Consider the following 27,925-nt stretch of genomic DNA (forward strand, 5'->3'; position numbering starts at 1 on the left):
GGACCTGGCCGAGTGCGGGAGCGGAGCCCGGCGCAGGGACAACGTTGTGCGCCTGAGGTCTCCGAGCCGCTCGCCATGGCTAGCCCGCAGCAGCAGCCCCCTTACCTGCACCTGGCCGAGCTGACGGCGTCCCAGTTCCTGGAAATCTGGAAGCACTTTGACGCAGACGGTCAGTAGATCTCTCAACTTCTGCGCCCGTTCGCCCCCAGGGAACCTGCGGTGGAGGGGAAGGGGACAGCGCTGATGTGGGCAGGCGTATGTTTGCCCCAGGGGGTGTTTGGGCCCCAAAGCCTGCTGAGGTCGGGGTCTGGAGTTTGGGAGACACCCGCGCTGCTCAGGTGACAACTGTCAGCAACTTTTCTTCTCTGACATAGACGGCAGAGAGCCCACCAGCTTTTGCAGCCTCATTCTGGGCAAGTGGGAGCTTTCCCAGAGAGGAGGCCTGGGCGGGCAAGGCTCCCCATGACTCCCCCTGCCATCTTATCTTCCCTGCCTTTCTCTTCAAGGTAATGGCCTGCCTTCAGCTGCTGCAGCCACAGGTCTCAAAAGCCCACTCGCTTCTTTCTTGGGGTTCTCCTTTTGTTTAATACCAGCTTAGTCCGCCCCCCCCCACACTGTCCTGGAGATTGGGGCGAGCTGCGGGATACTGAAGGGAAAGCCTGGGCTTCCCCAGACGAATTGGCTGGGAGCGGGAGTGGAGAGTGACCTCGGGGCCCTGAACATCCCTTGGGCTTCCTTTGCCCATTTCCCATCCTCCCTGGGCAAATGGGTCCCCTCCACAGCAGCATTGGGTGTGGTGGGGGCCGGGTTGTGGGACCAGCCTGACATATTCCCTCATGGTGATAGTCCTGGGTGCTTTGGGTGACATCTCTGGGTGGAGGGAGGCACAATCCTAAATGCCTACGAAGACACTGACTCACCCAAAAATCGAGGGCCTGACTGAATGACCTTAGGAGGTGTCTCCCAGGGCTGGCATTCCAAGAGTCTATGATGGTCTGACTCAGGCATAAAGGGAGGCCCCCCTTTAGGAGCTTCTGATATCGCTAGAGACGTTTTCTCCACCCCTCCAAAAAAACTAAGTGATCGATTCCCTTCTCTGAGGTCCTGGCTGGGATGGGCATCCCAAATGTTCAGGCATCTCAGACCACTGGCAGGGTGGTGGCGTCGGGTGTTAATCCTGGGAGTGACAGTGAGGGGGATGGGAACCAGAGGGAGGATCAGGGGTGCCTCCCTTAATTCTTCCCTCCTCCTTTCCTCACCTCCGCAGGGCATGCAGGTAGCTCAACAGAGGCCCTCTGCCCACAGTGCTTGGAGAGGCAAGGGTTAACGCCCAGTAAAGTTAATGAGTCAAGTTTTGTTCCCTTGGAGCCACCTGAGAAAGCTGGGTTGCGAGCCAGGCAGAGGACCAGGCAGGTAATACCCAGGTTGGGACAGTGATCTGCCTGTGAATTACTGAAGGAGGTGGATAGATTGTTAAATCTGTAAAATGGGGACAAAGAGGGGTTGTACTTCCAATCCCCAGCTTGTGCCATAAAAGTGCCTTGGGGGAAAGGGCTGTAAGGCGCAGCCTCTTAGTATTCCAGATGACGTGCACATTCCCTAAGGATGCTTCTGCCAGTTTATCTGCACCAGAGACTTGCATGATTGAAGGAAAGTTACCAAGTGGCCAAGGTATAACCAGCCTCCTGCCAGATGAGTCAGCTATAATAAACAGAGGACTCCATAGTTTCTACTTCCCCCCATCCTCGTGGGGACAACCAATAGCACTCTCAATAATCATGCAAACCCTTACATTTATCTGAGACCTCAAACTGTTCCAAACACAATCGCACCTTCTGGAGTCCCTGTGAGGCTGCTGGGCAAGGTGCTCCTTGTGCAGATGAGGACAGAGGCATGAGGGGCGAGTTCTCTGAGGCTGTAATATAGCAAGGTAGTAGTGGGGCTGGTTCCTGGCCAGTGTTTATTCCCTGGTTTGGGGACGTGCGTTTGGGTTGGAAGAGGGGTTTTTCCATGACGATAGGTACCAGTTTCCCTCCCACTTGTCCACAGAAGAGCCTCTACCAACCCCAGCCTCGGAGGTGATGAGCCATTCCTTTAATCTCAGAAAGGGGTCCTTTTGTTGGCTGGAGCAAAGCTAAGTTAGCACCAGATGAGTGAGTCCAACAAACACCCGCAAAGCCTCTGGCTCCCTCCTGCTCCCATGTGAAAGGGGAGCTCCGTGCTTGCTTCTTGGTTCCTTGTCTACCAGACACCCCATTGCCCTCTCTGGCCACTGCCTCAAAGAGGCCCCAAGGAGGAGCCCCAGACCTAACAGAGAAAGAAGACAAAGGGGCTCACAGTGCCAGAGATGGCACAGAGGTGATTTAGGAAAATGAGGATACAGCCAAACTGGGGTTCTACTGAAGGATCCAGAATTAGGCCGTGGACTGCCTTGCTCTGTAACTTCCCTACCCAAGCCCTCCCGCACACCCAAAGGCTGCTGGGGAGCTCACCCCTCTCCCCTGAGGCACTCCCTGCCCTATCTGGGCCTCCCCCTTACTAACTCTGGCTTCTGTGTTCATCATGGGGTCTTTTTCCTGCTACAGAGTCCCCCTGCCGCTTACAAACTTAAAGAACTCTGGGAGGACTCCCCTTTGCAGCCCTCCAGGTCCCTGGAGCCCAGTTAGGCACAGCCCCTGGGGGAGGGAGCCACTGCCCCACTCCTCCTGGACCCTCTAGGAAACAAAGACAAGGCAACCCTAGGAGAAGCTGGATGCCAAAGCGAGTGGAGATGGGGCGGGGGGCTCTGACCCTAACTCAGCCTGTTCCTAACCAGGAGGAAGCATCATTCCGGTGACTTTGCCCTAAGAGTTAGATTCTTTTCAAAATCCTCATCAGTCTTGTGGAAAAAGGAAGGAGTGGGTGTTTGGAGAGAGAGAAACTGGGACTCAAAGAGGGAAAGTTCTTTTCACAAGATCACACGGCAAAGTGGGGGGGGGCGCACCCAGGAATCCTATCTCCTAGTGCCCTGTTCCATCCCTGGATGCTCCCTCAGCGTGACGCATCTGGGAGGGTTCAGATGTCATCTCTCAAAGGCAGAGGTAGAGAAGACAGTAGCCAAGCCCACGCTCTGACCCACATACCACCTCCATGCTCAGAGTGACCCTTACATGGCCCTCCATGTCTGAGTCCCTGTCCAGTGTAGCCTGGTCACTTCTTTGTCAGGAATGTCCTCACTCTGCAAGATCCAAGCAGCTACGGGATGCCCAGCTCGGAGCCCACACTCGCCTGTCCATGTGGTTCTGATCAGACGGGCCACCAGGTTCCTGTTCCACTGATGACCAGTAGGAATTTCCATGGAGAGCCAAGGTGTGGCTCAAAAGGGAAAAACACCTTAGCCTTGAGAAACCACTGAAATCAAAGGGACAAGATGGGTTCTCTCCCAGAGACCAGCAGACACCTGGATCCAAACAGGGAATGCCACTCACCCCCAGAATCTCTCTGACATAGATATACCCTTACGTGTGCAAAAAGTTAGATGAACAAAGGCATCTATTACCGAATTCTTGGGAATACTGAAAATTTGAAGGGAAATGTGCTTCACCAGGGAGGAGAAAAATGAATTATACCAATCTCTACAGGGGAATATTATGCAACCAAGCAGAGTGAGGTGGAGCTTTTCCATTGACGTGGGAAAATGTCCAAGATGTACTATTAAGATTTTTTGAATGGTAGCAGGACACTTACTGTATGAACGCATTTTCATTATTCACGAAGCGCATATGCTGGAAGATATTTGAAAGATAACACATGTTATAGGGAATAGAAAATGGTGGTTCTCTCTACAGAGGGGATGAGGTAAAAATTAAAAGGCATTTGCTTTAACGAAGTTAATTTCCAGAGTGTTTGAAAATTTTATAAGAGCTTATGTTTCTTGGGTGAATCTGCAAGACAGTAAAGATGTAAAAAGATATATATCTGCAGGTGTGGGAATCTGCCCAGACTTCTGGGCATTTGCCTGCCTCCAGATGGCCCTGGTGACGCGGGGGGTTCTCAAAGCCTCTTGCAGGGAGTGAGTCTTGTTCCCCATCCGTGGGGGCCCCGAGGCCTTTGAAAATTATTGACAGGAAGGCCCTGCCCTGTCTTCCCTCTGCTGTCCTCCTACCCCCGATGGTAATAACAGAAGCGTCCCCCCAAGCCATGCACCACCAACACCCGTTAGACCCGAGCACCCAGGCAGGCCTCCCAGAGCTTCACAGCCAAGTGTGCCTGCAGGGAGAGGGGAGGAGAGCGAAGCCATAGGGCTTCTCCAAGGTGGAGAGAGGTCTGGGCAGCTTGCACTGGGATACTAAGTGGAGGCTCTTGGAACAGTAAAAAAAAAGACTTGCCCAAACACGGTTCCAGAATACCTGGTATATATTAAGTATTTACACAAACACTATAACATGTACAAGGTAGTATTACTGTGCTATTCCTAAAATGATTATAGGACTCCTAAAAACCATCACTTCTTGGCACAAGAAAGTCAGAGGGATCTGGTATGGGGAGCCGAGGTCAGAGCTGTCTTTTAACCCTGTCCGCCGATCTCTGTGGGGTCTGTGTGTCTCATCTGGGACAGCAAGGGATGGGCTTGGGGGTCGTGATGGCAGGATGTGGGGTTCTTTGAGAGCAGCCTCCTGTCCCACCCAGGGTAAGCCCTAGGAATCAGTCCCTCACTCCGCTTTCACCCCTAAACCCCCAAATCCTTTGCTAACAGTGCCCTTTGGTGTGTCTGCAGCGTGCTGGGTGGCCCTGCGCTGGTGGCCTCTGTGGGCGCCCTGGGCCCCGCAGCATGCCCCTGGGGATGATTGCACCAGCCAGGGAGGCGCTGTGTCTGTGAGGAGCTGGGGCTCCCCAGGGAGGCAGCCCGGGACAAGTTTTCACAAACAAGACAGCTTGAGCCCGCCTCGCCAGGGGCAGCCACCAGCCCAGGGAGCCTGCGTCCCTGCCTGCTCACCATGGTTATTCCCCTCCAGACTTAAGTGGCTGTCCTGGCTGAAGCCCTGAGGGAGGTTTCCAGGGCTAAGAAGACCCTTCAGGGAAATCTCTTCCAACACCTGGAGAGCCCGAACTAGAGCGGGTGTGAAGCTCTTCGAAAATAGTGCCTCTCCTGGCAGCTGTCCGGGCCCGTGGCGTGCCATGCCCTCCTTGGCGCAGCTGGGCCCATCTGGGCCCTCTGGCCTCGCCTGGCCCTCCCCCCACTCCTCCTGGGCTCTCTGCTGTCCAATCTGCCCTAGCCTTCTGGCCTCCCCCAAGCCTGGGAACCGGCCCAGCGTTCGGCTGCCAGATGTCCACAGGCTCAGAGGACCCAGCCCGGCTCCAGAACCACTGTTCCAGAAGCAGCATGGCCCAGAAACACAGACTAAAAGTCAGATCTGAACGTTCTGTTTTTTCAGCCCTGGAAGCCACTCGGAGAAGAGTGTGCAGGAGTGCGCGTGCGTGTGTACGTGTGCGCGCGCGTGTGTGCGTGCACGTGCGTGTGTACGTGTGCGCGCGTGTGTGTACGTGCGCCCATCTGACCGACAGAGAAGCCACGACAAATGCAGGTGTGGGCGGAGGTCGTCCCCGGCATGAACAGTACACACGCTGTAGGCTGTGACTAATCTCTTTCCCCCTCAAACTCCTCCTCTCCAGCATCCTCACCTGTCTGCTTACCTGGCTGGGTCCTGCGATGAGAGCAGATGAGGTAGGGAGGGGGGCACTCCTTGTAAATGGTGCGCACCCCAGAAAGTAATATTAATATCAGGGCGGAATTGGAGGAAGCCAATTTCTGGCCCCAGCGGGTGGGGTTTGACTGTCCTGAAGGGTGCTCAGGCTTCGAGGGTAGAGGGCTATTTGCCTTTCCATAAATCTGAACTCCGGATAGACAACCAGGTGGCTTGGTCTCAGGAACACTTTCTTAATGAGCAAGTCTGAAACTTGGCATCTCCTGTCCTGGATTTCTCTAACCTGTGCCTCGGGGCAACACGGACTGATGGGTGCTGCTGAGGCTAGGCCCATAGTTCTCAAACTTGAATGTGTAGGAGGCCTTGTGAAAACACAAATTTCGGGGTCTCACTCCCAGCGCTTCTGCCTCAGGAGTTCTTGGGTAAGGTCTGGGATTCTGCACTTCTAACAAGCTCCCAGGTAATTCCAATGCTGTTGTTCCACAGACCCCACTTGCAACAGCAAGCCCTTATCCTCCAGACCTGCTAAATTAGACTCTCCACTTTAATAAGATCCCCAGGTAATTCTTGCATCCCTTAACACTTGAGACTCACCATAAAAAGGTCCTTAACCCCGACTGCACGTTAGAATCACCAAGAGAGCTTTGAAAACAGGCCTACAAGAAGTCCCCACCCCATCAATTAAATCAGAAGCTTTAGGGGCGAGGCCCAGACAATGGTATTGTTTTAAAAGCTTCCCAGGTGACTCTAATAGACAGCCTGGCCTGAAAACCAGTACTCTCTACAATGAGCTGAGGAGTTTAAAGCCATGGACTGGTTCAGAGGACAGAGGTTAAAAAATGATGCTTTCCATTCATGTGAGATTTTACATTTTCCAGAATGCTCTCGCAACAATACCTTGTGTGACTCTCACAACAGCTCTATAAAGCAGAAAGGGCATAAACAGTTATACCCATTTTAGAGATCAAGAAATGGAGGCTCAGAGAGATTGACTTGCTCGACGTCACATGGACACAGAGCTGGTGGCAGAATTATACCTCTTACTCAGGTTTCTCTTACCTGTTCAGCTCTTAGAAAAATCTGTACACACGAATCTCAGTGAGAAACAAGTAGGCCTCTTTCCAACGGGGGGCAGAGCATCCTTTGGTCAAGGCTTTCCAGGTGTCTGTGATCAGCTTAATTGTAAAGAAGTGTTGTCTCACTTTCTTTTTTTTTAAGATTTTTTTGGGTATCCGAGAGAGAGAGAGAGAGAGAGAGAGAGAGAGAGAGCGCGCGCGTATGCGCACAGGCACGAGGGGTGGGGGAGGAGCAGAGGGAGAGGGATAAGGAGACTTCCCACTGAGCAGGAAGAAGGAGCTAGACAAGGTGCTCGATCGGAGGACCCTGAGATCCTGACCTGAGCCAAAATCAGACACTCAGCTGAACCACCCAGGCGCCCCCAAGTACTGTTGTCTCAGTTTCAACTGGGGGAAACTGAGGCACAGTGGTGGTAAAGAATAGTAGCAAGAGTACAATAAAGGAAGATGCAGGGCCCCTGACTCCCACCCAGCCCCCTCTTCCTAATGTTCTCAGGATGTGGTTTGATAGGAAGGTAAGGAGTGGCGGTTGCTATGGTAACCACATTCTTATCAATGCCCGTCCACAGATTTGCTTGGTGGCCAGTCACCCCAAAGCCCTGATACAAGGGTCTAGAAAAAGCAATCCATTTGTCTTGTGCTGAAGTCTGCCCTGGAAGGATGTAGGTCAACCCATCCTCCACCCCGGACGGGGATAGCAGCTGCCTGCGGGGGTGGATGGGGGTTGCCCTGAGGGAGACCAAGTGGCAAAGGCCTTTCTCCCCAGTGAGGAGGTTGCCCCTTCTGGGCCCTGCAGCCCCTGCCTCCCTATCCGATCTCTGCCCCTCTCCCTCCGCCTTCAGCTGGTAGATCCTGGTAGTTCTTGTTTGGCTGCTTTGCCCCACTAGACCATGAATGCTCCTGGGGAATAAGCCCATATCTAGGACTTGTCTATAGCTCCCTGACCACCGGGGACAAAGTCAAACTGTTGTTTACTTGCAACAGTATAGGTTTGTTGAATTGAGCCACCTTTTCTCTCTTTGTTGGGGGCACGGAGAGGAAGTGGTGGTGGGATTCCTAGAAGGTTGCTCAGGCTGTGCAAGGTGGGTTCGGGGAGGGGACCTCTACCGTGGCACTCTCCTGGCTCCTCCCCGCTGCCTCCACTGTTATTCTTCCCTTTCTCTTCCTCTGCCCAGTAGCTGGGGCTTCTCAGAGAGGCCTTCCCTGCCCTCCCCATCAAGTAGCCCTGGCAGCCCGTCTCCGTTCTGTTACATCATCTTTCCTTTTCCTTGCTGTTTGTCTGCCCCTGCCCCATCCCCACCCCATTAGAACATAAGCCCCATCCTGGCAGACCCCGTCTAGCTCACTTTTACACACCTGGTGCCTAGCACACAGCAGGCACAAAGTGGGTGCTCAAGAAATATTGAATGAATGAATGAATGAGTGAATGAATGAATAAAACCTAGATCAGGAATTAGGATACTCCAGTTCTGGTCCTGCCTTGCTGTGTGTCCCTGAACAGATTGCTTACCTTCTCTGTGCCTCAAGTTTCTTTGTCACAAGAAGAGGATTCTATTCTGCCCTGTTATGATCCTGTGTGTCTGGAAGGAGTGTGACAACTTGGAAGACGGGAGCTCGATCTTGCACATTGTCATACCCCCCCACCATGGCAACCTACACAGGGCCTTACACATAGTGAGGTTTCAAATTATCTCCTGAAGCAAAGAAAGAAGCAAATATGCTTTGAAAAATTAAAAGTGTTGTATCCTGATGTTCACAAGTGTCCATGTCTCCTGCTGGGCAAGGCACTGGCTGACTGGTTCTGGAGGTTATTAAACCACCGTAAAACCTTTCCAGAACAAGAATAAACATAAGTACATTTATTCTTTGTAAGTTTCAGAGAAACCTCAAGGAAAAAGTGGGTCCCACAGGTCTGTACTTTTCTTACTTTTTTTTTTTTAAGATTTTATTTATTTGACAGAGAGACAGAGACAGCGAGAGAGGGAACACAAGCAGGGAGAGTGGGAGAGGGAGAAGCAGGCTTCCTGCTGAGCAGGGAGCCCGACGCGGGGCCCAATCCCAGGACCCTGGGACCATGACCTGAGCCGAAGGCAGACGCTTAACGACTGAGCCACCCAGTTGCCCCTGTACTTTTCTTTTTTTTTTTTTTAAAGATTTTATTTATTTATTTGAGAGAGAGAATGAGATAGAGAGAGAGAGCATGAGGGGGGGAGGGTCAGAGGGCGAAGCAGGCTCCCCGCTGAGCAGGGAGCCCGATGCGGGACTCGATCCCGGGACTCCAGGATCATGACCTGAGCTGAAGGCAGTGGCTTAACCAACTGAGCCACCCAGGCGCCGCCCCTGTACTTTTCTTCTTCCCATTCATATTGCTCAATGGGACATGGCTCAGCGCTGGCCGCACCTGCTTTGGCCTCTTCCTGCACCCCAAATCTCCTCGGCCTAAAGCAAGTGGCCCAAGATCAAGGTGTTCCCCAGCCTGGGCAGCTGGCAGAAACACCAGCCGTGGTGGTAATGACCACTGGCATTTTGGAGGCTTACTGTGGGCCAGCACGTTCCATGTGTTTTTACCCCCATGGGGGTCTTCACTGCCAAACGTAGGAGGAAGGCACTGTCATTATCCGTTTTATAGGTGAGGAAACAGGTCTGGAGAGGTGGCATCCCAGAGCAAACCAGTGAGTAATAGAGGCAGAACAAGAAGTGGGTGTGGGTACTTATGCAAGAAGTGTGGGTAACCCGCCCGCACCCCCCTCCATAGCAGGGCCGGCTCTCAGGATGGTGAGGCGTGCCGGTCAGAGCTGAAACCCATCCTTCCAGATCACTGCAGAGACTGATGAGGAAGAGAAAAAGTACTTGTTCCTTCAACTCGGAGGCATCAGCAGCTAGACTGCCTTTTGCCTAGAAAACCCTTGGCCTTGCCTCTCACGCCCCCTCTCCAGCCGGCCTCATGGGCCATTAGACACACGCTCGTGAAATTCCAACTGTCCCAAGAACGATGACCACTCTATGCCAGGGGAAAAAAGGGAGCTCAAGTCCCCTTCCCTCACCCCCTAAATACAATCACATCTTTTCCCTGCAGACAAAACTACATCATTTATCTCCCGGGATCCTCCATGCATGTTTATTGTAGCATCTTCTCCACTAGGGGGCGCCTCCACGGTTATTTATTGGGAATTGAAAATTCTCAGGGGATGCCGGCAGGGGAGAGGGTGGGAAGAACCCCCACCCCCACCCCACCCCATCCCACCCCCAAGGGCCAGGATAAATACTCCTTTTTTATTTTCTTTGTTTCGTTTGAAATTCCATCTGCCCTTGAAGAAAGCTACCAGGTGATTGACTATGCTTTATAGGAACCTTGCTCAATCGTTTTACATCAGATTTGAAACTTTAGGCCAGTGGTTTCCTAACTTGCTGCACATGGAAATCACCTGGGGAGCTTTACAAAAAAAAAAATCATGATGCTTAGTTCACACCCCAAACCAATTACATCAGCATGTCTGGGGGTGGGAGCCAGACATCCATTTTTTTTTTTAACGATCCCAGGAGATTGCAGTTTGGGGGAGTGTGGGGAGCACTGTCTTCAGCCTGTCTGATTTCCCACCCAGAAATGCCTCCTCTCGATCACAGCAGGGACTAGTGACCTTGGCCATGGGCTCAGCTCACCCAGTCTCTAGGCCTTCTGGGTTCAAGACTTGAGAACCTAAAGGGCCTCTCACCACTTATGTGCTCTTCAAAGTCAGGCGCTGACCTTGGGGCCCGGTCCTGATCTTTGCACTTTTCACCCCGACTCGTTCCATCTTTTCCTCAGATTCTGGTCACTGAACTGGAATAAGAGCCACATGGACAGTCCCCTCATAATGGGGGGCTTGGTGGGCTCTACACACAAGTGTCAAAACTCACTTTGCAGCTGACACGGGTTAAATGACTTTTCCAAAGTCCTACAGGCGGTGAGTGAGCAGAACAGGGTTTTACTCTGTGTCCACAAACCTCACGGCCTCCTCTCTTCATGGCCCTGCAGCGGATCGCCTCCCCTCTGCATAATCCTGGTGACCGACGCTCTCGGGTGGCCCCAGCCCAAAGGACAGACACTCCGCCTTTCTTTCTTTTCTAGCTCCCCAGAGCTGCTGTAACAAAGTACCACCAACCGGGTGGCTTAAAACAACAGAGGTTTTTTTCTCTTACCGTTCTGGAGGCTGGAAGTCCAAAACTAAGGTGTGGGCAGCATGCTTCCTTCTGGAGGCTCTCGGGGACAGTCCTTCCGTGCCTCTCTCCGAGCTCCTAGTGGTTGCCAGCGAAGCATGGCACTCCTTAGCTTGGAGATACATCACTCCAGTCTTGGTCCCTGTCTTTACATAGTCTTCTTCCCTGTGTGTCTCTCTGTGTCTCCACATGGCCTTCCTATAAGGACACAAGTCATTGGATTAGGGTCTACCCTAATCTACCATGGCCTCATCTTAACTAATTATAATTACCCTATTTCCAAGTGAGGTCACATTCTGAGATTCTAGGTGGGCATGGGTTTGGGGGGGTGAGGGGGTCACTCTTCAACTCAGTATACCCTCCCACTCCAGAGACCCAAATTCTGTCTCGGGCCTCATTCACTCCTGTGACCAGGGCCTGCCACCTGCTGACAAGCCCAGATGCTGATGACCTGTTGTCGCCTGGTGGATTCTCACTCCTGCTGCTTGCCCAGCCAGTTGCAGACAGTTCGGCTCGGCCCACTTCTACCAGCTTGGCCCAGATGCCGTCCCTCCCAGCGTTCTCTGACTACTGAAAGTATACCTCAAAGACACACGGTTACTAATCTTGCAGCTGTACAGTTGAGAGCAGGATCTGCGTCCCTAACGCTGCACGGTCCGAGGCCAACCCAGACACCTGCTTGTTGACCAGGGAGGAGTTCTCCATGAAGCCCCTGACTTCCCCATCCCCTCACCAACCCCCCATCAGTCTTACTATTCAGCTCTGAGGTCAATTGCTTTTTTTTTTTTTCTTTGCTTTCTTCACAGGAAATGGGTACATTGAAGGTAAAGAGCTAGAAAACTTTTTCCAAGAGCTGGAGAAGGCAAGAAAAGGCTCTGGCATGGTAAGCCCAGTACTCTGTCCCATTGTTTGATTTTTCTATCATCCTGATGGCGGCTTTGGTCAGCATTGTCTGTCCCCAAGTTATGCATCTCCTAAGCGAGCCTGACATCTCTGGTCTTGACCTTCCAAGTTTTTCTTTTATTTGTAAGGATTTTTTCAGTTGGAATAATCCCTTAAAAAGAGAACCTTCCTGCAATATCTTTGGATGTCTGGGATTGAGGGGTGTTCATGAATGGATACCAGGGGTTACTGAACCCTCCCAAAACTGCAAAGCTTTGTGTCTGTGTATATGTGTATAAAAGCTTTTTTTTTTTTTTTTTTTTGCCCTAAGGAATAGTCCAGAGCCTATCTAAGATTCTCAGGGGGGGTCCTGACTCAATTGTATGCCTCAGGGGTTTGAAGTGTCTTTATTCTAGACTGAAGGTTTTCAGCCTCGGCACTACTGACAGGGCTGGATAATTCTTCGTCGTGGGGGGGCTGTCCTGTGCATTGTAGGATACATAACAGCATCACTGGGACTCCCCATGAGATGCCAGGAGCATCCCCTCCAAGTTGTGACAATCAAAAATGTCTCGAGAAATCACCAAATGTCCCCTGTGGGGGGCACAGAATAATCCCCACCAGAGAACTACTGTTCTAGACTAACAGAATCTGGAATCCTCAGCAAGGACCTAGATGAACACAGGATTGCTCCAAACCAGCATCTGAACCACATAGTACGGACTGGCCTCATTTGTGGTGGTGTCAGACTGCCTTTCTCAGCCTGCCTGAAGCGACTCCAAATCACGTCCCTGCCCCTTCATGGCAGGGTCACTGTGGGGCCTGTAGTCATGAGCTGGCACTATTAAATTCACTAAAGCCTTGGGAGGACTGTCTGAAATACTGAAAAGCTGGGGTAATTGGAGCTAGTTTATTGGGATTCCCACGTCTAGTTCTCAAAGATACACAGTCAGACCCATTACCACCCCCAGCTCCCGCTGGTCCTTTGGGGGTCTTCCCACTCTCCCCAGCTGCATGTCTGCTGGCCAGTCTGCTGCTTCTTTGCAAGTCTTCATGGGGCAGTTTGGGAGGTGAGTCACAAATCCACCGGTAAGCTCCTGGTCCAGAGCGCAGCAGAGTGCCCCAGCGAGGGGAGGTCCGTCCATGGGCTTAGGCGATGGTGATGATTCATGGGTTTGTTTATCAACTCTTCCCCTATGACCCCGCATTACTAGGATAAAGAAGCCTGCATCGGGGCACCTGGGTGGCTCAGTTGTTGGGCGTCTGCCTTTGGCTCAGGTCGTGATCCCAGGGTCCTGGGATCGAGCCCCGCATCGGGCTCCCTGCTCCGCGGGAAGCCTGCTTCTCCCTCTCCTGCTCCCGCTGCTTGTGTTCCCTCTCTCTCTGTGTCAAGTAAAAACTTAAAAAAAAAAAAAAGAAGCCTGCATCACAGAAAACCCAGGCTTCAAAACTGATTCTGGGATCCTGGGGTAGGCGGAGGAATGGGTTTTGATGAAGTGCTTCTAGTCTGAAATCTTAGTCACTCCCTTCCTCAGATGGCTTCAGGGGTGACTCTCAAGTCTGTCAACAACCATCTCAACTGACACCATCCGGGACTGGTGTTCAGAGCAGCTGTTATAGGGCAGAAGGAATATTGGCCTTGGAAGCAGGCACCACGAGTTCCAATTCTAGCTACACCAGCTGGTCACCTCGGGAGAAGACCCTTCATTTCAGCCTGCATTGAAGTGTAGAAGGGACAGGCGACTCACCTCACTGGGGCTGCTGTGAAAGCTAAACCGGCTGACCCCATCTGTGATAGGGGCCTAGGAACATTCTGTGCAGACTTGTAAATGTAAGGCAATAAATACTGATGAATAAATCGTGGCAAATTAAAGCCGGTTCCCAGGTAGAAAGCAGTAGAAGGGTATACAGAAAAGACTAACCAGAATGGGTAGAATTCTCCTGGGCCCAATCCGAGGAAGCCCCCAACCCACCCAGAAGTCATCAGAGAAGTCAAGAAGAGGCCTCAGCTGCTCAAGCAGAGTGACCATTGGTGAGGGATGAGGAAGAGCCCGTTAATGCACAGAATTATTCAGCAGCACCCAAAACAGGCTAAGATTGGAGAATTTTGGAGAGCCTTATATTTAAGGTAGGCAGTGATGGGCTAAAGGAGATTTTGAAGTTGTCTGTCTTTGGAGTAGTCACAATAATCTAAAGGATAATTGAAATTACCCCTCAGCTTTATGAAGACTTTCTCCTCACCTTCCTCCTGGCATAAAATCAGGGTGAAAAATGTCATGAATTGCCTTTAGACCTGAGAGAAGAAAATGTGCGATTTACCTTGCTCTAGGGTAGTGCTGGTATATTCCTTGTGGAATAAGTTGGCTTGTATGAGAAGTTGCCTTGGTAAAATGTTGGGGCCTCAGTTCTCAAATCTGAGTGATGGGAATAAGTCCTCGTCCTTCTGATACAGCTGTGGTTTAATCCTGTCTCAAAGGCAGAGGGCATGTTTGATTGTATGAATTGCATGGGGGTGGGGTATATGTCCTCATGTGACCGAGCCTCAAAGGAGAGATCGCTTGGGCTTGGAGGGATCTTGGGAAGGAGAAGAGTGCAGCCCTGACCACTCAGAGCATTGGCCCGGCCTGGTTCCGTGCCTGCAGATTTGGGGCACAGAATGATTCGCGCCACTACCACACCAAGCAGGTGAGAGATCCGTGGTTCCCATGGGGCCCGGCGGCCCAGTCAGCCCCCCTCTGTCTTTCCTCAGATGTCAAAGAGTGACAACTTTGGGGAGAAGATGAAGGAGTTCATGCAGAAGTATGACAAGAACTCGGACGGCAAAATCGAAATGGCTGAGGTGAGTCCTACCGTCCTGGCTAAGAGCTACTCCGCCAAGCACAGGTGTCCTTCTGGGCCTCTAAATGGGGGGTGGTCTGGAAGCCCCCACGCCACCTCCAGCACTTAGGCTGATCAATGAGAACAGGCGGGACTTTTTCTGTGCCTCACGAGGAAAGAAGCAACAAACATTGGCCTAAGACAGGTCTAAGACGTGCTCTCACGGTCCCAGCAGCTACTGCAAATGGGTGAGGATCCCAGCTTAGGAGAGGAAGGAGCACGACAGCTGGAGAACAAGAGAGTTCGTGCCCCGCCGAAAGGCATCCGAAGGCAACAGTTTTAATTACTTAATTAATTTTTAAACATCTAATTTACATATATAGCACATATCATTGCTAAAACAGAAATAGAGGCATATTAAAAATTTAAAGAGTGTATTTGAGCAAAAATTGATTGAATGGGGCAGTGCCAAACCAGAGGTGGCTAGGAACACTCCACCAGCAGTAGCTGGGGAAAGATTCTCATAGAGAAGAGGGGGGAGCAGAGCAAGGAAATCATTTGATTGGCTAGAGCTTAAGTGGCTGCATTATTTGGGAGCACCTTGTCGGCTGTTCGGTTTCAGTTTGGGTTTGCTCACAGAGGCTACTAAGGCATTAAGCCCACCTCCATTTAATGGCTTCCTTGTTTAATTAAACAACTTATGCACACACACACACACACACACACACAGTACATAGGCATGTGTGTGCCCGCCTAACGAAACACCTGTGGCCATCAGTTTGTGATGTGTGGTCCAGGGCTCAGGCATAATGGTGGCAGCACAGGGATGAGGGCATAGCTCCTCCCAGGGTGGATTGGGTGGGATGCTGCCTCAGGGCAGTGCCCCGGAAGCAGAGACTGAGAGAGAGACCAACCAGAGTTGGTCTCACCTTGGGGCAAGGGATGGGGTGGTCCTTTGTACCCCCAGTTCAGTCAGTCGTAGGATACAGGCTGCCCCCTCCAGGTCAGGGAGGTGGCGGGGCTGGGGCAGCGGTGGTTTGTTGGAGGGCAGCTCTGCTGCAGGGGGCAGCTCTGAGCCATTAGCAGGTGTCCTTCATGGCGTGAGAGATGGCCCACCAGCCTAGCTAAGGGGGGACCTGGGAAGGGCACCAAGAGCATAGATGTCTAAGCTGCAAGTCTCAGAAAATCCTGACTCAAATGGGCTTAAACCAGGGGTCACCAGACTCTTTTCTGGAAAGATCCAGATGATGGTAAATGTTTTAGGATTTGGAGGCCATATAGTTTCTGTCACAATTCTTTCAACTCTGCCACTGCGACACAAAAGCAGCCATAGACAGTATGTAAATGAATGGGCATGGCCACGTTCCAAGACAAGTTCATTTACAGAAACAGGCATTGGGCCGGATTTGGCTCATGGCCCATTGTTTACCTACTCCTGGCTTAAACCATGAGAGGCTCCTAATGAGACGAGCCATGGGAAGGGTTGGCTCCAGATGAAGGAGGCCAGGCCCCCAGCCCTGCTTCTCCGCAGCTCTCTGCCCCCCAAAATAGCTTCATCCTCAGGCTGGGCTACTGCTTCAGCCATCACATCCGGATGCACCCATGTTCAGATGCAGGAAGGATCCATCTCATTTGGCCCGTCCTTGGGAGCAAGGAAACCTTTCCCAGGAGTACTTTTAGCAGACCTCCCCTCACATCTCATTGGCCAGAACTAGGTCACATGCCTGCTCATAAGCCAATCCCTGGCAAGGGAAACAGGATTGGCACATTTAGCTGACTCAGACCTATCAGGATTTGCCTGTGACCAAGGAAGCTGGGAGCAAAGTATGTCCGGGACAGCCAGCCGTGTTTGCTGAACTAGGGTATTTTTGCATTGTCTAAAAAATCAGATTTGTTGAGGGATAATTTACGTACAATAAGCTGCATTGATTGGAAGAGCCAAGTTCTGGGAGTTTAGACGTTGTGCACAGCCATGTAATTACCACCGCGATCAAGATACAGCATTTCCATCGCCGTTAAAAATCCCAAGCAACCACCCATCTCAGATTAGTTTGCATTTTTTAGAATTTTATATAGATGGAATCATCTTTAAGTATTCTTTTGAAGACGGGATACTTGCATTTTTTAAAGTGGCACCACTGTCTGTCCCTCAGGCTGCTCACACCTAAGATGTGGGGCGACCCAGATACACTTCTCAGAACATCCTTCTTCCCTTTTGAAGGGCTGTTCTCAGGAAGAAAAGCAAAATGCAGCTCCCACGCTACCTCGCCGCTGGCCATTCACCATCCTCCCTCCAGGAAAGTCTGCTCTGCTCCCTGGCAGGCCCTCTAACGTCTCTGTCGCTCTCTGGCCCCCACAGCTGGCGCAGATCCTGCCAACGGAGGAGAACTTCCTTCTGTGCTTTAGGCAGCACGTGGGCTCCAGCACCGAGTTTATGGAGGTGAGGCCAAGGCGCTGCCTTTCTCCCATGTTCAGAGCCAGGCCCACCCCAATGCCTGGGAGTGGTCCCCTGGGCGATGCTAAACCCCTTAGAACCCCACAACTCAGAGCATGGTCCCTGGACCAATGCCATCAGCATCACCATCACCTGAGTGCGTGTGAGAAACGCAGAGTCCCTGACCCACGCAGAAATCTACATTTCAGCAAGATCCCCAAATGATATGTGCACGTCAAAGCGTGCAGGATACAGTGAGAAGTAAATGTGGGCAAGTACATTTGGCAGATGCCATGTACACACTTACCTCCCCTTTGGGAATTGGTCATGGACATTTGCATCTTACAGTCTCTGAGAAATCCTGCAGTGAAGAGATCTGTTTCACGTCATTTGGCTTCCAGATCTCACGTACTGTGTTCTCAATAACATTAGTGTCCCTTGAAGTCAGGGCTCCAAGGAGCATGTGTGGGGAGCATGGATTTATGTGCCATCCCAAAGCTGAAAAAGCTCGGGCAGGGGGCGGGGGGCGGGGGGATTCCAGTTTGCAGTATCTTCCAGTTCTGATTCTTAACTGTGGTCTACACATCAGTGCCCCCCTTTAAAATAGATCTGTGCAACAGACATTCTTTGAAATCCTCAAGTGAAACAGACCATCCAAACTCACGTATTTTTTTTAGTAATATTCAACCGATAGATGAAACCATGTGAAATCACTAATATTTGACCATTTTTGATTTATAAAAATTGGAAATTCCATATGACTCAACCAAATACATGACTAATCCTGATACCCAGCAAAGTACCAATTATTTCTTGGTATTTTTCTGGACTCTGCACCCTCGCTGTTCAATATATGTTTCCCTCGGAGGGAAACTTAACCGATACCCCCCACACACTGTCTGCTCTGATAATGACTGGCCTTCAACTTGACTTGAGTTGCCATTCCTCATGTTAAATCCATGTCCAGACACCGGTAATCCCCTCTCCGTGATTTACTGCCTAAAACTAATAGAGAGTTAGCCCAGAAACCCACATGGCATGGAGTTCCCTACATGGGTAGAAAGTTGGTTAGAAAGAACTGATTCTCAGGGCAGAAAAGTCATTTTTTAAGCGGCAGCTTGCCTAAGCATCAGATATGGATTTAATTTTATGGTGCTTTAAAGGATTTTCTCCAGGCTTTTCAAGATGGCAAGATTCCATAAGCTGGTCATTGACATTCTGGATTCTGTTCTTAGTCCTTCTCTTGCCTGTCTTGCGGGGGTGGCAGGGGGTGTGAGGAAGGTCTGCATCTCCTTGTCAGAGTACTGCTTTTGTGAGAGTCGATTTTTCTGTCTGTAGAAAAGGGAGCGTTATGCCTGATGGCTCCCTCCCTGATGGGCAGGGAGGCAGCCAAAAATTGGCCTCTATCCCACCTCTGATCTGGAAAATGGGGATGACAATAGTTTGCGGTTGGGGGGGGGGCTGGAAATGCTTAAAGAGAAGCAAAAAATACCTTTCTCTGTCTCTGTCCCCCTCTCTCAAAGTCATTAGTGGTTTCTCTCTGTGTCGTTGACATGATTCCATATTCTTATCTGTCTTTATCCTTTCGTCTACAGTATAACTGCTGAGCCAACACCCCCAACCGAGTTTCCCGAGACCCCACCATCCCACAGCACCACCCCCCTGGGGTTGGCCATTTGTTCCATTTTTATCAGCTGGAAACATGAATTGGTCCCTGTGCCTCCCTGAAAGGCTAGCTCCGTCCCACTGCTAAGCACAACATTGTAATTTCTAATTTTAGCGATGCCTCAGGATTTCTTTGAGATTTCACAAAGCCCAGGTCCCTTGAACTCTTTTCCTTGAATGGGAAGAGAATGACCCACTGATGGAGAAGCACAAAGTGCTGGCGGGAAGAGAAGTGAGCAGGGAGTGTCTGGGGGGTGGGGGCGGGGCCAGGGAGGAAGGGAGGTCAGACCCGCTGGGAGGATCTCTCCCAAAAGAAAAGCAAAAAGCAAAGCGATGCTTTGCTCTGAGTGGACTGGGGTCCCTTCAGGTTACCCTCCTTTTTTTAAAAAAAAAGATTTTATTTATTTGTCAGAGAGAGAGAGAGAGGGAACACAAGCAGGGGGTGCAGTAGAGGGAGAGAGAGAAGCAGACTCCCCGCTGAGCATGGAGCCCAATGCAGGACTCGATCCCAAGACCCTGGGATCATGACCTGAGCCAAAGGCAGATGCTCAACCAACTGAGCCACCCAGGCACACCCAGGTTACCCTCCTTTTAGGCAACTTAGGGTGTATCTGCCTTTTTTCCCAGTCAAGACTCAGATGAACTAAATTCTAAGGCACTAAGTACATGCAGTTCATTGGTGAAGTCATATTTGTAAATCTGCACATATTAGTACTTTCTCAAGGGCAGGTTTTCTGGGCACAGGAAGGAATATTTGGATGGAACCAATGCATTTTTCCCCCAGAGAAAAGACAGTCCCCTGATCAAATACCATTTATCCAAGTTGTCTATGGTATACATCTACCCTTTTGCTGGGATTTGCTCATGTCTCATAACTTTTTAAAAAATCAGGATCCAAAAAAAAAAAAAAAAAGTACTACCAAATTTCCTGAGCCACCACAATCCCATGAGAATTACATGGCCTTGCTTGCTGGTATGGAAAAAAGATCCTCGGATATCTATAAACTCAGCCTCCAGACAATAAAAGGGAGACATGACATGGAGAAAGGAGGGGACACAGGGAATCCAAGTTTGGCAAAATAATTAGTGCTTGCTGATTCTCAGTAAACCAGGCATCACCCGTGTGCAGTGTGCGCTTCGGAGCTGAGGGACAAGAGAGGAAAAGTCAATGGAAGAAGCCTTGAAAGGCACCAACATAGATCAAAGATCTGCGGAAATGGGGCCCTTTGGATTGAGCAGGGAGGGGGGTGGTTTCCTTAAAAAAATAGAGAAAGGAACGCTTTTTATCACAAAGATGGGGAGTCGCCCTGGGATAGCCTAAACAAGCTGACAACACTACCAATTCTGCTCCCCTTCAGACGTGGATGCCGCGTGCACCATGATGGAGGAATGGATGAGGGAGTACAGTGACGAGGAACCAAAGCCTATGTCTGCCCCTTCCAGAAGGTTCTTACCCTTGGCCCTGGCCCTACTCAGAGAATGAGAAACTTCCAGAGCAGTAAAAGAACATGCTGTATACCCACAGCAAAAATCGGATCTACCAGATCCTAGTGCTAGAAGTTGCTTGGCTAGCACCTTAGAAAACCATAACCCTGTCCAAAAAAAGAAAAGAAAACCATAACCCTAGTTACAAAATGATCCAAAAAGAGACCCAGGCCAGTTAGAGTAGGGAGACATCATCCCAGCAGTTTTTTTTTTCCTTCTCTGTGTGACCTGGGCCAAGACACTTGCCCCCATTTCTTCATCTGTGACATGGAAAGGACTGGGCTAGACCATCTCCATGTCCCCATCCCCCGGTAATATTCTTGAACATCAAGACCCAACCTGGTCCATTAAAGGGAATTGGAAGGAGGCCTATAGATGTTGACGGGTCTTTGCAAATAGGTTGGCGTTCCCATTGCAGGCTTGGCGGAAGTATGACACAGACAGAAGTGGCTACATTGAAGCCAACGAGCTCAAGGTAGGATGGGCTTTGGGGAGGGTATGGAAGGCACAGAGAATAGGACTGAGGCCAGAGCGGTGGTAGGTTTAAGGAACCCGGGGAGGGAGGAGACGTTGGGTGAGGAACATGGGTTTATGGTCTGCTCAGGAACACTTAAGCCCAGCTCCGAATCGGTGGACATGTTCAGGACGGCCATGTGAATGAGTAACATGGAGCTGCAGGGCCAGGGAGTTGGACCGGACTACACTCCTTCGCCCATCAGTGCCCAGGACAGGCACCTTCAAGGCGATTCCAGCAGATTGGCCTCCTGGCCTATACATCTACCCCACCATTCCTCTGGAACTAGGGATCCCCAGGCACTGCTTAGCCCTGTGTCCTGGGCTCTCTGAGATGCCAGAGCCAGTTTCCACCACCTCTCTTAGGGGCTGAAGTTGTATCCAGGAGCTACCTCCAGGCCTTCATAGTCATTCCTCAAGCATTAGGGATTAGGGAATTAGGAGGGATGTAAGTCATACAAATGGTAGACCTCGGAAAACAATGTTGACTGAATGAAGGAACAAGTACAAGGGAGGGGCTGACTGAGTCAGGAGCTCTGAAGAGACCTTTTGTATTCTAGGGATTTCTGTCTGACCTGCTGAAGAAGGCGAACCGGCCATATGATGAACCCAAGCTGCAAGAATACACCCAAACCATAGTGAGTGGGCAAAAGTGTCCCTCCCCTCTCCAGAGGCACAGGACTGGGGCCCCAAGCCAGCGGGATTCTGGGTCTCCAGGGTCTTTTGTTGGCTGAGTCTTCAGGCCCCGGTGAGGTGACTCCCAGTGGCAGCTGACAAAAGGGATGCTGGGTCTCTGGCCCCACACCCCCTCTGTCTGAGATCCTCACTGAGCTAAGAGAGACTGGGAGCATCTGTTTCCATGACAACCTCCCCAGCTCTGGGAGAGGATGGGCTTGGAGAGGGTGGGCCTTTGCTGCTGGCCGGCCATGCTTCTGGGGCCCTCGCCCCGAGAAAGGGAGAGACGATCAGGGACCCATTTAGACCATGCTGGTCTCTGGCCTCCAGGTGACCTCAGAGGGGGCAGAGCACACCCACCCATCTCCCTTCCTCTTCAGTACAAGGGGATGGCAGGTCAGGGTCCCCCAGGAGAGGTCAAAGCAAATCACCCAGGCACCTCTGTCTGTCCCCAACAGCTACGGATGTTCGACTTGAACGGGGATGGCAAGCTGGGCCTCTCGGAGATGTCCCGGTAAGTGCCTGAGCCCACCCCAGGGTCACTTTTCCCAGGACCTCTGCAGACCGTTCCTGCCACCCTCCCTGGCTCGAAGACCAGTCGGTGGGGGGAAAGTGACAGGTCAGGTGTCATGAAGCTCAAGACCAAGCTAGAGAGAGTGTCAGCACCTCAGTGTGTCCGCCTCCCTCCTTGTAGAACTTGCCACAAGTTCCTCCGTGCTCAGAGACGGTTTCCAGAATTGCGGGTGCCGCCTCCACACCCCCCCACGTCCCCGTTTTCCTGGCCTCTGCCCTGTCTCCTAAGCTCTGCTCTAACACTTCCTTTCCAGACTCTTGCCTGTACAGGAAAACTTCCTGCTTAAATTTCAGGTAAAAGAGCCTCTGCTTTTCTTCACTTCCTCCCTTCCCTCATCCCCACGCACTTCACTCTGCCACCCTCCTGTCCGCCCTCCAGCACACAGGTGCGCACACGTGCGTGCACGCGCTCGCTCACACACACGCAGGCACACGTGCTCGCTCACTTGTACACGCGTGCATACACGCACACATACATGTGCACGCACAGACACACGCACGCGCATGCACAGGCACACGCGCACACCCAGGCTTTTGCTTCTCTAATACCTCGGGCCTTACAGGGCATGAAGCTGACCTCAGAGGAGTTCAATGCGATCTTCACATTTTACGACAAGGTAAGAGGGAGGACAGCGTGGGAGGGAAAAGCAGGGGCCCCATCAGCAGGGGAGCCCCCAGCCACATGGCTCCGCTTTGTCCTTCGGAGTAAGGAGGAGCTCAGTACTGCTCCCTTACCGCCAGCTCATAATTTCACATCGGAGCCAAGTGTTTTGCTAGGAAGTTGGGAGGGAAAGGACCCCCTTACCGCCCATCACCCCTTCCTTTGCTGCCCCGACCTGTGTGACTCCAATAGTCTCCCTTATAACCAAAGCATGGGGGGTAAGCTTTAAATAGCCCCTGTGTTCATCCTGACATCTTAGGGAGTTAGCTAAATGCTTCTGGAACCTCATTTATATTTTCAATGCAAATGAAAAATACCGGGACGCACATTTGCCCTGAAGTGTCCCGTTCCTGCCTCGGCTGGGGAAGTCAGCAGTTAGGTGTTATTTTAACACCGCACGGTGTGAACACCTTCTGCACAGAGTAGAGGGAAGGTCAGACTCTGCAGGCTCCCTGGGATGAGTTGGGGGAATCGGGAGGCCAGGTCAGGGGTGATGGGGCCTGATTCTAGAGCTCTGTGCTGCCCCTGCTCCCCACCACCAGGACGGCAGCGGCTACATCGATGAGAATGAGCTGGATGCCCTCCTGAAGGACCTGTATGAGAAAAACAAGAAGGTAAGCAACTGAGCCCCGAGGCCTAGGGAGGTGGCCCTGGGGCAGGAGAGAGGCTCCTGAGGGAGGGGGGAAAGGAACATGGGGTGCATTTTGCTCTCCTCTGATCACCCATAACTAGGCAGCGCAGTTTGGGGGCTGTTGTTTTGTTTCTGGTTGGATGCTTGGTTGATTGGTTGATGTTTCTTTTAATTGCAGTAAAATACACTTAGCACAAAGTTGACCATCTTAACCATTTTTTGAGTGTACACTTCAGCAATATTCAATACATCCCCGTTGTTGTGCAGCCATCACCACCACGACGTCCAGAACACTCTTCCTCTTGCAAAACCAAAACTCTTCGTCCAGTAAACAACCACTCTCCATTCCCCCGGCCCCCGGCCCCCAGCTGCTCTAGGCACCTCCAAAACGGCAGCATCCAGGGCTTGTCTTTCTGTGACGGGCCTACCTCGCTGAGCATAATGCCCTCCGGGTTCACCCATGTTGTAGCAATGCCGACGTCCTTCCTTTTTAAGGCCGAGTAATATTCCAGTGTTTGTGTCCACCACCTTTTATCTGTTCATACCTCAACAGCTCCTCAGGGGTGTTCCCCCTGTTGGCTCTCTGGAGTGATACGACGATGAGGCACTGAGAGCCTGACCGCCACCAGAAAAGACTTTTCCCACAAGGAGAGATTTGGGAGAACCTCCGAAACTAATAATATGTTATATGTTAATTAACTGAATTTAAATTTTTTTTTAAAAGGAGAGATTTGGGAAAGAAGGGGCCGGTGGGGGGTGAAGATCTTTCTCTCTGCCTCTCCCCCCAGCCTGTGCATGCATGCTCTCTCCCTCTCTCTCTCTCAAATGAACAGATAAAATCTTAAAAAAAAATAAAATAAAAAATAAATGCAGGGTCTGGAGGTGGGCAAGAGGCTAAGATGAGCCATGGAAGCATTTGTTCCCCTCAAAGAAAAGGCAAAAGACAGAGAACCGAACTATTACTTTCCCTGGTTGGCGTTGCTTCCAGGATAGACCGCAGGCATGGGCGGGCTCATCAGGAGGCCAGGGTCGGGGGGGCCGGGGTCGGGGGCGGCAGGGGGACCAGGAGCCCACTGCTGTCTTTGCAGCCGCCTTCCTTCACCTCCTGGAAAATGCCTTTCTCTGAGCAAATGGCTTTGCTGTTTTCTTTAATGAGATGATGAACACTCCATACTTCCTCGCATTGTCTAACCACCTTGGCTGCCAGGCACAAGCTAAATTTACTGCTCAGTTTCAGGGGAAAAAATTCACTGCAGCCTCTGAGTCTGTCTCCCCTTCCAGCTGCTTGCTTTCTGACCACTTCATCTTTGTCCTGAATATCATTCTTCATTTCTTTCATCCCGCATTTATTTTTTTTGTTACGTACAAGTACTTTTTGACAGAGGCAGAAAATAAATTACAAGTAAGCACATACTTCTTAGGAAGAAGGTCTTCACCAGGTATCTGAATTCAGCAGACTCTTTCCTGGCACCAAACTCTAGGAGAAAATTATTTATGCGCCCTTAATGTGTCCAAGGAGTGTTGGGCATCTTAGTGGAAAATATCTTTAACTGTAATTGTATTAACAAGGTATCATTATTTTCCATATGGCCCTGCTCAACACCTGAGGTTGTTCGACCCTGAAGGCAAGCATTAAATCTTGGGAGTGACCTGAATTTTCTGCTCATCACCTAACTAGGCTCTTTCTTTTTTTTTTTTTTTAAAGATTTTATTTGTGAGAGAGAGACAAAGAGAGCACAAGCGGGGCGGTGGCGGGGGGGACGGGCAGAGGGAGAAGCAGACTCCCTGATGAGCTGACATTGGGCTCGATCCCAGAACCCCCGGGATCATGACCTGAGCTGAAGGCAGAGGCTTAACCCAACTGAGCCACGCAGGCGCCCCTAGGTTCTTTCCTAATTACCACGAAATACAACTCCTGTGGCCACACAGGTTCACTCGAGATGTGGAAACAAAAACAGTCAGGTGTTGGGGTTAGGAAGCAACTCGGAAGGGTGGAGAACAAGGATATTAATAGAGTTGTTTACCTGGGAGTCTTCCACCTGTACCAAGCTCAGGATGTAGCCGCGGGGGATGGAGAGCCTGAACCAGGAGAGGGAGCCAGGGGACTGGGACAGCAGCACCCGTGCTGGGAAGTGAGCGGCCGTTTTTTGTGAACCCCCATGGCAGATGCACATGCCGTTTGGATGGTGCGAGGTCTGTGATACGGATTCTGAGCAGATTCATGTTTGAGGCTCCTGAGGGACAGGCTGGTGAGATCAAACCTTAATATTTCTCACCACTCCTGAGGCCACTGCAGCTCAGTAAAGCCTTCCTCAGCTTCAAGCAGAACTTCTAGACATAGAAAGTGAGCAGCCCTCTCCCTTCATGCTGCTAAGATTCTTGATTCCACATTGAGTCGGGGCGGGTGGTTCTCCAGCTCTGGGTTGATATATGGGGTCCCCTCCTTGGCTCTTAATTTGAATGGTAGATAGTATTACAACTAGGTGATATTTCCAGGGACTTCCCAACTTCAGGGAAGATGCTCCCCAAAGCTAGCGACGCTCACATAGTGCTTCCAGGGTGTGTGGTGGCACAAAACCCGGCATCAGTAACATGAGGGGATGTCCTGAGACACAGTAAAGGACTGACCTCTGAGCACCAAAAAGAGAGGTGACTGAGGGCAGGTGAGCCAGGCAAAGAATTAGATAGACTTCGGGACTCAGGAAACTAAGGATATTTGTGGCTGTAGAGTTGGTCCAGTCCTTTAACAAATACCATAGTTTTTATGCTTCAGTTTTTTCATTAGCTGAAAGGAGATAAAGACCATCACCCTGAAAGGGGTGGTGGAAGGAAGGGAGGGAGGGAGGGAGGGAGGAAGGGAGGAAGGAAGGAAGGAAGATCTGCCAACAATTTCAAGAAGAGAGGAGGGAAGGAACGGGGGAGGGAGGGAGTGTGTGAGCAAGGGAGAGAGGAAGGGAGACAAAAAGATAGTATAAGTGATGGATGGCTTTGCTGTATTTCAGACCTATTGGTTATTTGTATCCAAATCAATTATTGTAAAGCATGTATTCAACACAAGGCATATTAGGTACTGATGTTCTGTTTAATGTTGGCCTCCATTTTACATGAGACAGTGGCCATATGTCTGTGGGTCACCTGTCCTCATGGCCCCTGAAGGGCCACAGAAGCCAGTGAACAATAAGTAGGCAGGCGAGCCTTGCTGCTGGGGAGGCAGGAGTTAGGATTCCTTCTTTAAATGGGTGAAGTTGAGGAAAGTATGGTCCTTGGGGCGGGCAGGCAAGACCAGGGAGCTTCCCCTGTGTTCTCTTCCTCACCTGCAAGGACCCATGAGGAGTACGGGAGGCCCAGGGAGCCGGGGACTTGATACAAGTCATGCAGAGATAGGGACTAGCCGATTTTGGAGGGCACGTGTGTCAGGGGCTGTGCTAGGCATTGTTCGAGTTCATCCCCTCAGCTAACCATCCTAACACCTCAGTGAGGCAGACCTTGTTAATGTACCCATTTTACAGATGAGGCAGCTGAGCTGAAAGAAAAGATGAATACTTTCCCCAAAGCAATGCAGCCAGTAAGAGAGGGTTTAATGCAGGGCTTTCTGACTCCAAGCCCATGGTTGCTGGGATGGGGAGAAGAGAAAGGTTCTGGCAGATGTGTTTGTGAATGAGCAGATGGGACGCTCCGCTGGAGCCATCCAGTGAGGGGCTCTTACTCTCTCCCTGTGTCTCCTAGGAAATGAATATCCAACAGCTCACCACCTACAGAAAGAGCGTCATGTCCTTGGCTGAAGCGGGGAAGCTCTACCGCAAGGACCTGGAGATTGTCCTCTGCAGCGAGCCCCCCATGTAAAGGGGGCCAGGGGCTGTTTCTCCGCCTCCCCCAAACCCTGCCCCCGCTGCCCTGCCACTTCTCCCCGGACCCCGAGATCGTGAGCGCTCCTCCTCCGCCCCCGCCACCTGCACACACCAGCCTGCAGAGCAGGAAAGGAGAGATGGAGGGTGGGTTGCTGACGGGCCTCCGGGAGCCCCCTCCAACCTCCCCGGACCTGACCCGACCCGGCATGCTGCTCTGCCCGCAGCAGGGTACCACCCGTGTGGGCGGTGGGCGGGGCATGGGCGGGGCTTCCCTGCCCCCCTTCGCTGTGATGCATGAGCTCCTCCGCTGTATGATCTAGGCTTCTCTGTCCCACCGAGCCGACTCTTCCCTCCCACTCCCCTCCCCTCTCCCCTGTTCCACCCCCACCTCGCTAATGGCATAGCTGTCTTCTCAGAGCCCCTGTTCGTGGAGGGTGCCCGCCCTTTGTCTTCTGGACCCAGCGTGCTCCTTTGCTCTGTGGGTTCCTTGTCTCCTTGTTTACCAAAGAAGCGTTTACAGACAATAAAGTGGAAACGTTCTGCGTGGAAGCTCACCCAGTTCTGGTCAAGTGGTCGACTTCTCTCTGCAGTTAGCAGCTCTTCTTGACAAGGAGCGTATTCTTTGGGGGGGGGTGGGCGATGGGACCACCCAACTGGGGAGTAACCACGAAAAGCAGAGACGTAGGACCCCAGTACTCTCGGCTTTCCCTCGCCATTCCCGGCCTGTCTCCATCAGCCTGTCCTTTCTTTACTCCATGTTCGTTTCTCCACCTCCGAGATAATG

The 27,925-nt window shown here is 51.4% G+C and overlaps 1 protein-coding gene across 1 annotated transcript; it reads left to right on the top strand.

Annotated features, from left to right (window-relative positions):
- On the top strand, positions 1-27,695 carry CALB2 (calbindin 2). Its single transcript, XM_036074051.2, has 11 exons — positions 1-169; positions 11,764-11,840; positions 14,589-14,678; positions 17,016-17,096; positions 20,659-20,715; positions 21,314-21,391; positions 21,887-21,942; positions 22,256-22,295; positions 22,565-22,618; positions 23,205-23,276; positions 27,020-27,695. The coding sequence occupies exons 1-11, from the start codon at positions 76-78 to the stop codon at positions 27,134-27,136; spliced, it is 816 nt and encodes a 271-aa protein (XP_035929944.1). The 5' UTR covers positions 1-75; the 3' UTR covers positions 27,137-27,695.
- Positions 27,696-27,925: the final 230 nt, after the last annotated feature.

Source organism: Halichoerus grypus, chromosome 15, assembly GCF_964656455.1.
Source record: "Halichoerus grypus chromosome 15, mHalGry1.hap1.1, whole genome shotgun sequence".
Taxonomy (NCBI): domain Eukaryota; kingdom Metazoa; phylum Chordata; class Mammalia; order Carnivora; family Phocidae; genus Halichoerus; species Halichoerus grypus.

Coding starts and splice junctions, on each gene's coding strand:
- CALB2 (XM_036074051.2), top strand. CDS start 76: ATGGCTAGCCCGCAGCAGCAGCCCCCTTACCTGCACCTGGCCGAGCTG. Junction 21,943..22,255: donor GGCCTCTCGGAGATGTCCCG/GTAAGTGCCTGA, acceptor CTTCCTTTCCAG/ACTCTTGCCTGTACAGGAAA. Junction 22,296..22,564: donor ACTTCCTGCTTAAATTTCAG/GTAAAAGAGCCT, acceptor CGGGCCTTACAG/GGCATGAAGCTGACCTCAGA.